At 42.0% G+C, this 12,462-nt stretch overlaps 1 protein-coding gene across 1 annotated transcript; it reads left to right on the top strand.

The window, feature by feature from the left end:
- The first annotated feature begins 14 nt into the window (after positions 1-14).
- LOC119214547 (guanine nucleotide-binding protein G(I)/G(S)/G(O) subunit gamma-4) lies at positions 15-10,501 on the top strand. The gene is made up of 3 exons (XM_037466370.2): positions 15-532; positions 1,783-1,888; positions 8,411-10,501. Exons 2-3 carry the CDS (start codon positions 1,790-1,792, stop codon positions 8,537-8,539), a joined length of 228 nt encoding a protein of 75 aa, XP_037322267.1. The 5' UTR covers positions 15-532; positions 1,783-1,789; the 3' UTR covers positions 8,540-10,501.
- The last annotated feature ends 1,961 nt before the right edge of the window (positions 10,502-12,462 follow it).

The following is a 12,462-nucleotide window of genomic DNA, read 5'->3' as shown; positions in this document are numbered from 1 at the left end:
ATGGGGAAGCCTGCAGATCTGAGGTACCGTCTGCAACAATAAAGCAAATTAGAAAGGTAAAAACAGCAAATGCTGATCCGACCAAAGGTTCTTCCTCGGTGCGTCTGGAGCGGTTTGCCTCGTAAAAAAAACGCTTCCGGGCTCATCGCTGCTGCTGAAGCTGCGGCTCCACTGATCGAGTGCTTCTGCCCTACAGCCTGCATCTGATCGTCATTCAGAGGTTTCCCCCCCTGCTGCATGCGTAACATCTCCCCGAGTCCAGCCGTGGTGCTCGCCAACACCTCGCCGCTCGGGTCTCATCTTCCCACACGGAATACGCACGACTCTCACGCAGCGAACCGCCGAGGCGAAATCTCACCGCCAGGATTCACCTGCCCGGGTCCGAGCCCGACCGAAACCAGGCTGGGATTTCCTCTTATCATTTGATATTTGACAGATTTTTTTTTCTTCCTCGCGCGCGTGTGTGTGTGTGTGTGTTGGGTGGAGTCAACCCGGAATTCTCCAAATTGGAAAAACCATTGGCACATTGCAGGTAGGTCGGCTGCTCTATCCTTCATTAATCCGTTTGCAGCGAACCATCAGCGTGTTTTTTATTTTTATTTTTTTATTTTCTTCATGCAAAAATAATGTGATTGTTTTTTTTCGAGATGTGTGGGTTGCCGTCTTCTGCCGTGACCAGGCCCGCAGCTCGCACGGCGTGTCCAAAACGTATACCCCACCCCCCACCCCCCTATAGAAGCAAGAGTCGCTCATATTCGACAGATGTGCATCAACAATTAGCATCGTTACGTTCGGATTAAACGGTGTAGACCCCGTCAAAGCCCCCCACCCCCCCGGTGTGGCCGCGCGCGCTTAAGGATGGGCGACTCGAAGGGGAACCTCAACGCAAAAGGCCCGATAGCTTCCTACAAGGGTGGGAATAAAAGCTATGAATCGGCTCTACGGCCACGAAGGGTGGGATTGGAAAATGAATGGACGCCTCTGCGTCCCCCTTTACAAAACATCCTCCCGACGGAATCCGTTTGAATACAGTTCAATTCGACCCAATGCGATGGAAAATCAAATAAATAGGCAAATCGGTCGTGGAGAAAGCCCCACGGTGAGGGAACTCATTCCCCACCTCAGTCAAAGACTTCATATTGTCATGCAAATCATGCAGCTCAGGTGTCCGTGGCTCTCACACATTTCAGGAGTGAGGGGGGGGGGTCAAGGGGCCTAAAATGAGAGCAATATTGAGTCGTTAGGCTACACGTTGATCAATGCACAGGTTACAATGGGGCAGATGAAATCACTGCAGTTGCATTGATGCCCACTATGGAGAAAGTTGAGAGGATGAAGTCAAACAGGGCAGTGTTCTTCTCTACTCTTCCTCTTCTCTAAAGAGGAAGGAAAAGTTGCTGGTCTGCTCCCCTTGGAGTGGTCCTGGAACGGATCATTCAAAGAACAGTAGATGTGTGCTTAAGTGCCCTTGAGCCAATAAGAGCAACCTGACCAAATGACAAAAAAGAAAAATCATGCATGAGCCCTGAATGTAAAAAGAGAAATAGCCGCTGTCCAGCTGCTGCCTTTTTGAGCTCTTTCTTCAAATAAAATGGAGCTTGGCTGCTGTAAAACAGATTCCCCCAGACAAAATGGGTCCTTTAAACAAAAAGCTTGTGGCAGAGAATGGCTGCTCCAAGGGGAGGGGGGGCATCGCCAGGGGGATGCTTCTTAGTGGATTTAATGTGATGTTCATTGACTCTACGTGTCCCCCCCCTTTTGTGCCTGCGGTTGGGGTCACAGGAGCACCATGAAGGACGGTATCGCAAACAACAGCACGGCCAGCATCTCCCAAGCCAGGAAAGCTGTGGAGCAACTGAAGATGGAGGCCTGCATGGATAGGATAAAGGTACAGTTGTCTTCTTTCTTTTCCCTGTATGAATGATGACGTGGACGTGACGTACACCAGCCAAATTCATTTGGCTGGTGTACGTCATTCTGAAACTGACATCAGTCATTGTACTTGTAGGGAGCGTTGCTTACTGCCAGTCTATGCAGCGGCATGCTTTGTTAGGTCTGTGTATTAATGTGATTACCGTGATAAACATCTGTGCGTGTATCTAACCTCCATTGAGTTCCACGCGTTGAGTGTTTGGAGCTCTACAATATCTTCTTCCTGATGAGTGACGGCCTTCGGCTCGCAGCAAACATGTCTTTTTCAATCAATTTAAGGTCCGAACAAAGCAAAAGAAAGGGTCTCGTTACGTTATCCAACTTCCTGCCGCGGCTTAACGATTTGCAAACGATGAAGTGTTAGTGCAAGTATTCCTTCGGTCAGCCCAACAGCAATACACAGGTTTCAAAAATCCAACAACACCTCTGGCTGACATGTTCCTTCATCACAAGGACATTTATTTTGACTCAATCGCACAATATTCTGTCCTGCTGCATGATATACTTACAAGAGCACCAAATGTGTACTAATCCTCAACTCAAATGAATCCCCTTTTGAGACACTATTTAGTCATGTTGAGTTACATTTGATAACAACCACAGTGCCCTGTAGTTTTGGCCCAAACCACAGCTACTAACGAGACTGTTTTGCTCATTTTAATTGGCTTAGACGGCCAAATGCTTTAACCTCACGTCGTCATCTCCTCTGTGTTGATAGAACCTGCCATTTTAAACCTTCAAATTTAAATGTTTGACAATTTGGGATAGAGCCTGCTTTGCCGATCTCATGTGTACGGTACATATGGTACAGCATGGTACTAAGCTTAGCTTAGCTTAGCTTAGCACAATGCCTGGAAGCAGGGGGAAACAACTAGCATGGCTCTGCACTCAAATCTCACTACCATGTTATATCTCAGTATATATGGTTTGGTTGAAAGTAAGCATTTATTTTTTTGTACAAATCAAACAAACAACACATGGCAGTGTTTTCATGAATACACTTTGTTGTGTTCCCTTCCGTCTCATCCAGGCTAGCTTCTTCCCCTCGTTACAGTCTTTATGCTAAGCTCCGTTAACGGCTGCTCTCTCCAGCTCCATATTTACTGACAAGTGAGACGAAACAGTGGTATTGTTCCTCTCTTCTAAAGCTCCGCCAAAAAGACAATGCGGATATTTCCCTAAATCCTACGACACGTTACATTCGAATGCAGAATCAGACACTGGATCCATTTGACACCAACATTCTAGATACGGCCCTGAAACTTGTGTCCGCTATTGTGCCCTATTTGCCACCTCAGTGCGTTTTGACTGCATTGACCCTTCTATTTGTGGGGCTGATAACAGTAGCAGTAATTATTCACCCTCCCCTTATATCTGTCCTCATGAGGTCCACTCTTTAAAATGGAGCTTTTATTTTTTTAACCCATCAAAACTGACAAAGCAGAACCACTATAATACTCAAGATCATGTTTGGTATTTCACACATTATTCTTCCTTGTTGCAACCTTGAGCCTAAATTTTAACTTGGTCATCAACAGTTTGGAGATTACGGTCTATTGTGCTATTGTAGCAGCTAATGTAGCCCTAAGCCTGCAGCATAGAGCAGAGATAAGCAGCAGGCTGCAGAGGTCTGGTAAGCTCTTATTCTTTCAAAATCCACACCCCCGGCTTTATTTTCATTTCTTCATTCAACCCTGACCCAAGTGACATGACTGGAGGCAATTTATCAGACTTCCATCCTCTAAAAGATTCATACAGTAGAATAGTAGAATCCCCAAAATGTCCTGCAACAGCGAGACGACAACTAAATGTATGTTTCTCGGCTCAGTTTGGAGCAGCTTCTTCTGACAGTCGTCACATAGAGGATCAGTTCACCTCTAAAGCCTCGGTGTTGCCACCTCCCTATCATACCGTCCCTCATAGTTCATCCACTGTGAACCACTGTGGTAACTGTGAGGGACGAACCCAGAGGCATGCTGGGCCTCGGTGACTGTTGAACACTTCTAACGTTAGTTCTCCACCCATTTGGGTCACCTTCTCTGTCTCTCTATATGGTGATCAAACAACACCTAGTCCAGGCCATTTTTGTTGATACAGGAATGTCACAAGAAAATGTAAATAACCGTAAACATGAAACATACAACATTACAATCAACTTTATACAACAGGTTATTTCATTATATCAATTAAGACAAAAGGTTTAAATTGTGTTTTAAGCTCTAAACAAGAACTTGTTTTTACAGTAAAATTGTGTAAAATCACATTAATACGGGCATTAAACCATCAGAATATTTGTTTTGAAGCCCCAACAGTTGTATTTTCTTCTGAATTAATGTTATTTATTCTTAATGCTAACGTGACATGCGCTATATACTATTTAATCTTTAAGGTTCTTTTCTTTATTAGACAACATATCAGCTGTTTCAGCAGAATGGAAATGATTTGAGTCGATAATAGTTAGCAGCGTGAGTTGTTGATTTCTCTGCTGATTGCGATTCTTCTCGGGCCGACTTGAGACATTGAAAACACAGCAAAGTGTTTGAGTTTAGACCATGACGGATGCTACGCTCACGTAATATCATACTGTAACAACCCGCTGGAAGAAATGATCACGTTAGCCCTGCACATGGAAGTCAGAGTCGGATGTGGTGAATAGAATTCCAGCAGTGTCAACAAAATGACTGCAAAGTAAATCCGTAATGTGATTACATTAAAAGGAAATCCAATAACAACTAGCGCACTATATTGACTCAATTTTAAGATGTTTGGCTTGACCTGACTCAGCTATTTCCAGCGGACCAACTGTGTTGGCATAGATGCTCTTTTTTAAAGCATCAGACTGTACAGTTTTAATGTTGTTTTTTTGTCAGACGTTATACATTTACACGTTATGTTCAGTCACATAACCAAAAGCATGGCTGTGAGAAGAACAATTGCAATACAATTAGTGGTGATAGCCACTATGAAAGCTGAATATCAAAGAATATCAATCAGTTATCATTAATTCCGCTTATCCTTAGAGGGTCCCGGGGGGGGGGCTTACACCCCAGATTGGTCGCTAGTCAATTGAGGGGCTGACAGAGAGACACACAACCATTGGCACACGTGCACACACCACGGGCAATTTTAGAGTCACTAATTAACCTATCCTGCACGTCTTTGGAGTGTGGGAGGAAGCCGGTGTACCCGGAGAGAACCCACAGGCAGGGGGACAGCATGCAGACTCCACCCAGGAAGGTGGTGGGCGGGGTGAAACAACCTGCTCGCTGTGAGGCGACAGCGCTACCCGCCCCACACAATGACCCGCATCGAGCATAATGCGCTCTTTAAAGGTGTTTGTTAGCATTCATCACGCCCAAAAATGTTTGCAAGGCAAACCAACTTTCTACTTTCATAAAAGTCTGCTGAATGAGTTGAGAAGTGTTCCGATTACATTGGGTCTGACATGCTTTGAATTTCAGTTTTATTTTCACCTTAGCATATAATAGAACAAGACACAGCAGACTTGAATTTAAATAAATCTTAAATGTCAGATCTGATTTTTATCTCAAAGGATTTCACTCAGCTCCATTGTGGGTCTGACAAATATTTAAGATGTCTAAATAATTTACTTCTGCCATCATCTCACCTTTGCTCTTACTTGAAAACCTTTTTAGCAAGATTAATCACAACTTCAATTTATAAGAAACAAAAGTGAAAAACAACGAGGCACGTTTGAGTTCATTTAATGAGTTTGGTTAATCTGACCAGAACTTATTTGGTCAAATCTTTTCCCTCGGATCATGATACCAGAACACATCAGGCCTTAGGCAGTTACAAATATATATTATGTAAGGTTTTTAAATGGGAGATTATAAAATAACTAAAGATGGGAGGGTTGGTGGGTCCATCTTTTTGGCGTAATCAGCAGGATATCACAGCCGCATCATAGCTTGTGGATGATTTAAAGGTAGGAAGGTTTGTACTTTAAAACCATCCAAGCCACTATTCATCTTTTCTCAACTGCCTCAAAAAGAAAGCCACTGGAAGTAGAATGTGGCTGAAAAATGAAAGCAGAGAAAATCACAAAGAAAGACGAGGAAACAGAGAAGTGGCCACGTCCGCCCATCCCTTAAATCCCTTAAATTGAATTATGGCATCTGATGAAGGAGTGTATCAGTGACAAGAGGAGTCTCTGTGCTGCTGATTGAGGGATCACTACGTTCTCATTAATTACTCAATCAGCTAAGGGAATGTGATCTGTGCTAATTAGAAGGACTCTCCTTCCATCACATGGCTGCAGTGTAATTACAGTCAGTCTGGGCCGAATGACACACTGTGCAACGCCACGTTTTGTCCTGTGAGGCTTCCGTTCTCTGCAGAAACTCTGCCTGCAATTACATGACGGTATAACTATTGAATTCTTGTTGATTATAAGAGTAATAAAGCTGTTTAGGGGCATCGCGAGTGCCAGCTTTGGGAATGTTCTCATTTTTTGCAGACTTTTTTACTGCCTGAAATATGTCCAATAGAGAATTTGATTTTAAAATGCAGTGGACTCTTAATCGTGCTTGAAAGTTTGTGGTACAGCTTGACATTCTCAATGGATGCCAAACTTTTTGCCTTTTGTGACACCTTTAAAATGAAGTAGTGACTTCTTTTGAAGAGTTTCTAGGTTCCCTGAAGGGCTAAAAGTACCCTGAGTCCAGAACCCTTGGTGTGGTACCGCTGAGCTAAGGATACAGTAGGAAAACCTGAGAGATTTTCTTCCACAGACATATTGTGGTATTTATTCTTAAAAGTGAAAAGGTGTCTCACAAGGTAAAAAGATACGGCTGCATGTCTTTTTTCTGTATTTTACCAAACATCAAATTCCACAAAAAGATCAAAACTAGCAATTGCAACTGCAAAATATTTCATGTGTAGCAAAAGCTCTCATTCTTCTGGCTCTCTATTGATGTATAAACCCTCTGAAAACACATCAGTATGTCGCCCCGGACCAGATGTACGAGACTCCACAGCTAAAATTAGATGCACAATAATTTACAGCTGTTTGGTACAGTAAAAGTAACATTTATTAGAAATAATGCCTGACTGTTTTATTAGATTTGACAGTCTTTTTAAAAGGAGAGGAGGTGAAAAGGCACACGGGGGATCAGATGGTCCTTCTTATTGCCAGAGGCTGACCTCAGCCAACGGGCATCGGTGCACTGAAATAGAAACACAGACAATGCCAGGGAAAAAAGAGCCATGTGACATTCATTGAGAATTGGGGACCTCTCTCAAAGTTTAGCACCAAAAACATTTTCACAGAGAACAAACACAAACAAGAGTTGCAGACCAGCAGGAACTTCAGTCGCACAATTCTTCTCCGGTACTCCATGCTTTGTTCACCTCACAAAATGAATCTATAAAAGGTTTACTTTCAACCATTAAAGAAAATTGCAAGAGAAAAATAAACAGCCCTACAACAATAGAGACCAACTTTTCAAAATGCCCCTGCCAAAATACAATAATGGATCCACGGTAGTCCAATAGAAAGCAATGCTGGTCAATAGTTGTTTGTGCGACTCTTCATCAAGTTTTTTATATTTTTAGTAAAGGCAACCACGGCCCCCAGGGAGGAATCCTGAGGACTTGGGTGATCCCTGAAAATGTATTTTTGTGCAACCATCGGGCCACAATTGAATCTAATCCAATACAAAGATCATTCATAAAAGTTATTCTGCAGCAAAGAGCTGCACAACTAAATGCAATTGTGGCCTCGTCCAATATCAAGAAAGCTTGTCCATCTTACTTTTTGTTTGAGCAGCAAACACCATTAATTCCACCTCCCGTCCCACTAAAGTCTTGCGGTCTGCCCTTCGAGTACCAGAGAGGCCACGAGGTCTCTGTAACAATCTCACCAACCGACCCATCTCCCGTTGCCGTGTTTGCCTGTATTCATGCTCTATCCATCTTAAAGTAGCTCTATGTTGATGAGTGTATCCGATAAAATGCCATACCAACGAATAAAAACACAATATTCTTAACAGATAACATCCCCATCAGCCTACATATTTCTTTTGATTGTAAATTAACACTTATCTCCATAGTATAAAATGTCCTGATGAGTAAAACAGCATCAACGTTGTGTACTGTTAGATTATTATAAATGTTCAGCCTTTATTAGATAGCAAAAGGGAGGAAATGAGAGCAAAAGATGGAGAGAGAAATATGCAGCAAAGGTCCTCATCCAGATCTGAACTCTTAAGTCACAGGATGAAAATGTTGTGGTGGTGTGTTGGAGAGGAGTGTGACTAGTTTACATCTGAATTGTTCCAAAAGCATCCCAGACACCCTTTAAGATTCAGGTGGAGAGACGGACCCGTGTGAAGGAGACATTTATGTGATCCTATGCTAGACACGCACTGTCCATTTATACAACTCTTACCATGTAATAGTCAGAGAGACGTCTCATCCCCTCTGCGTGTCCTTTCCCTTCGTCTCCACATCTCAGGTCTCCAAAGCGGCTGCCGACCTGATGGCGTACTGCGACGCCCACATACGCGACGACCCCCTCATCATGCCCGTCCCCGCCTCCGAGAACCCCTTCCGGGAGAAGAAGTTCTTCTGCAGCATCCTCTGATGAGCTGCCGCTCGTGCTGTTCGGGTGCAGGCATGGCGCCGCCTGTCTTCTCTGTCTTCACCACACCTGAAGCTACTGGCCATTGCCGTTGAGTTGAGTTTTGCCAGGTGGACACTCTGTTGTTGGTCAGCTCGGTCCCGGTGGCTGAAGGTTTTTGGGGGAGTCGACCACCAAACTGGCAACCCAATGAGCGTACCATGTCTTGTTAAATAGGTTTGTTATTGCTTTGTTATTAGAGAACAGCCTTGCTCAGTGCTTAATGAGATGAGAGATGTTTTTTTTTCTTCTTTCTTTTATTGTGCTAGATCTTAACATGCCTCAGGAAACAGAAATTTGCCCAGTGTCTACAACTTCTTAAAATATCTATTTCCCTTCCCTCCACCCGGATAAAAGAAGCATTCATCTTTTTTATTCACCGTATCTTGAGTTGGTTTTCACTGCTATCAGAGCACAGTTTTGACTATTTGTAGCAAAGATTACTGAAAGCCCCCCTACGATGTGATACTTTCCTCCCTAGTGGTTTCTCTTTCAATTTGCCTCCAGAGTCCCGAACCATTAACCTGGTTGTTTTAGAGCTGCAGTACAGTCAGGTTCAGATTAGAGCCTGCAAAAGGAAACCTTCTATCAAACGGTAAATGATTTATTTGGTATTTTTACAGAGGTGGCTGCACATCCGTTCTGCTAGGAATAAATAAATAGACCCTGTATCCATGGAAAGGTGCAGAGCTGATGTTCTGACAGCGTGACGAGTTCCTTGGGGTTATCACTGTAAAAACAACCATTAGGTCAAGAATTATTTATGAATCGGCCGCCTCCCTCTCAGGCCCCCTCTAATGCGCTTTACCCTTGCAGCTCCTTTTGATTTACTCATCATACATTTCATCTGCTTTAAATCAGAGATGTATCGCTTAACCCCGCAGGACATCTTTTCCCCTTATTTCCTTAACGGTGTCATTTGGGTTCTGGGCATGTTTCCTGAGCCTGATTCTTTTTGCCTGTCCCAGAGTGAATGGCGAGGCCTTTGACATTAATGCCAAACCAGAGGCCTGCATGTTCCTCGGCTCCCTTTTCAGCCTCCTCTGTTTCCGAGGGCCTGTCAGTCTTTTAGAGTGTACAGTAAGTTACAGTGCCAACTTCTGTGAGAGCGGTGTGATCTCTACACTATGCTCCCGCAGCCTTTTTTTTCTGTTTTGTTTGTTTTTGGAAGAAAAAGCACACTGTCGAAACATTTCCTTTAAATTGTAGTGGAATAGCATTTGCTAATTTTTACGATGAATTGTTATGATCGTTATTAATATTGTAATTATCGGTAGTATTATTGAATATTTGTTGCACCGCACTGACAGCTACATGACGTGTAGTGCTACTAAGCCTGTATGATACTTAGGAGAAAAAAACATTTATAAATCATGCAATTATTGATACTATCTGACTATTTTTTAAGAATAACAGTCAGGGTCGGTTTACACAATATAATATGATCCCTTCGGTGGTTGAGGCTTTTTGCATCATTGTTTCTGTAAACGATACTTGAAGAATCATCGCATTAGGAATCAAACTAAAACTGGACTGTCAAAAAGTATTAGATTTAAATTGCTTTCAGGATAATTATTGTCATTTTTTCAAAAGACCTGAGACTGACCTCAGGGTGCTCCCACTGACCTCATCTTAAGGATAGTGCCAAATCTGAAACAAGAAATATAATGGTTAGAGATGAATATTGCATGGATTTATTTCTATCTTTAGCAGAGAGAACTATTATGATATGAAATATTGCCTCTTCGTTGACTTTCTGGGTGCTACTTTGCACATAATAATCTCCCTGGGGTACGGATACGTCGACGATGTGCAGCTGTATTCATGAATGGTATTATCATTTTGAGAAAATAAAATAGCATTTAAATAGCAGGCTTTGAAATCCTTTGATGGATCAAATGAATTAAAGGAAAACGGCAACCCCAATGTGCTGTGTCTTCAATACTTGTGCCTCGTGTCTCTCACTGACGTTTGGAGCTAGCGCCTGTCTGATGGCTCTGGTAACATAAAAGGGTCTCGCAGATGAACATGCTTCTGTGGTGTGTGGTGGAGACCTCCTGTGGCTGAGCTGAACCATAGGCCATCTGGATGCACTGTTCATGCGCCGTGACATTTCTGTTTTTTTTTTTTTTAAAGGACCATGATTTAATTTGATAAATAAATAATTGGGGGTGGGCTCTTATAAGCTCTTGCTTCAGTCCACTCCTTTTGAGCACCATGTGTACTGCTCAAATAAATAAACAAATTCAAATTCAATTCAATTCAGCCTCAGCCAGTTTGTCTTTTACGCTGCAAATAGAAAGAAAAAAAAAACCCTCTTCCGACACCGCAGGGGGCATGGAGAATATTCATTTTAAGGATTCAGGGTATCTGCTGCAGACTCACTGTGATGTTCCCATCATGCATGCATTTACAGCCTCGCCTTGTTTCCCCAGGTTTGGGCGATATCGGTTACTGTTTGACTGCATTTTAAGTTTGGGGGATCATATCCGAGTCAGAATGGCTTTGGGTTTGGCCTGATACATCACAGCCTGTGTTTTTTTGTATTATAGGTCAAGTTTAAAGCAACCAAAGGGAATGATGAATGGCATTGATAAGGCAAGTCAGGTATCCCCTATTGATTATCCAATCCCAAAGGACCCAGATGTATATAAGAGAAACTGTGGTTAATCTATATATCTATCAAGGCCCCTAAAAATGGATCCCATTTGTGCTGTGATTGATGGAATCCTACATGAACAGCATTGCATCATAAATTAAATTAGGAGGTTTATTATTTTTTCTGAGCTGTGTCCACAGAATAAGAACATGATCAACAACAGAGAGTCTGTCATTAAAATCTATACTCAATACATTTAGTTTTCCTAACTTTAAATTAAAATATTGGTCATTTAGCCATGGCCAATTGCGATTATAGAAAATACATTTTAGAAATAAATTCTCAAAATCATATGCCAGAGAGCTTTGTACCCTCTTTCATTGGACCCTTAATTTGGGTAAGACAAAAATGTTAATGTTGTTGTAGTTTAATGTTGTATGCACAGTTTGTAGATGCGAACTTAGATAAAAATAAATTTATACAGATCCACCAAAAGAGTGTTCGAAATGCTGCAAAATGAAAGAGAAAGAAGAAAAAAATTACTTGGAATAAAATTAATAGAAAAAAGAGTAAATAAGGTTTGGGATTCTGCAGCAGAGGTACTTTGTATTTCAGGAAACCCATGACTACGAATAGTATTTTTCTTTCAAATAAATAATATGTTGCAGAGAGAGAAATAAATCACAGTAATGAATATGAATATGACTCAAAAAAGAATTGTATAATGCACAGCAAAGTAATTATCCCCCCAGGGCAGTAGATCCTCTAATATAGAGTATATGGGCTGGAGCAATTTTCCAAATTGAGTAGTGAGCCCCTAAAGTTTATGCAAATAACAATTGTTATACATTGTGATAAGATTATTTAGATGAACTCACAGCATGCAGCATTCATTTCTACTTATACCATTAGCGTATAGCATGTTGCTTGCCATATAGGCATATCGCATTATTATTCCTCCCTTAAAGAGGTGATTGATATTTTTCCATTGGAACTTAATCGAGATGAGTACAAATGTGATTCTCAAGCATGGCATGGCCCTCTCTTCCTCTCCAGGAGAGACACTGGTGCTCTCAAAGTCAGAAGAAATCCTCCTCAAACCCCCTTCGCCATGCACAATAGATTCCTTCTGAATGATTCATGCGGAGCACAGAGTAAAAGATTTAAGTACTATGTTCTCCTTTCAAAGCTGGAGAAGGTCAACTGGGCTTTTGAAGGTTAAATTATGTTTATGTTCATGTCCTACTTTCATTTTTCACAATGATTTGTTACTTAATTAGAAGTTAAT

This window comes from Pungitius pungitius, chromosome 13 (genome assembly GCF_949316345.1).
Source record: "Pungitius pungitius chromosome 13, fPunPun2.1, whole genome shotgun sequence".
In the NCBI taxonomy this organism is placed as follows: Eukaryota; Metazoa; Chordata; class Actinopteri; order Perciformes; family Gasterosteidae; genus Pungitius; species Pungitius pungitius.
The sequence above is the reverse complement of the archived record's forward strand: the minus strand, read 5'-3'. Positions and strand labels throughout refer to the sequence as shown.

What these genes read in the sequence shown, in the direction of transcription:
- LOC119214547 (XM_037466370.2), top strand. Translation starts at nt 1,790, where the DNA reads ATGAAGGACGGTATCGCAAACAACAGCACGGCCAGCATCTCCCAAGCC. An exon ending in CCTGCATGGATAGGATAAAG is followed by an intron (nt 1,889 to 8,410) that starts GTACAGTTGTCT and finishes TCCACATCTCAG; the next exon opens with GTCTCCAAAGCGGCTGCCGA.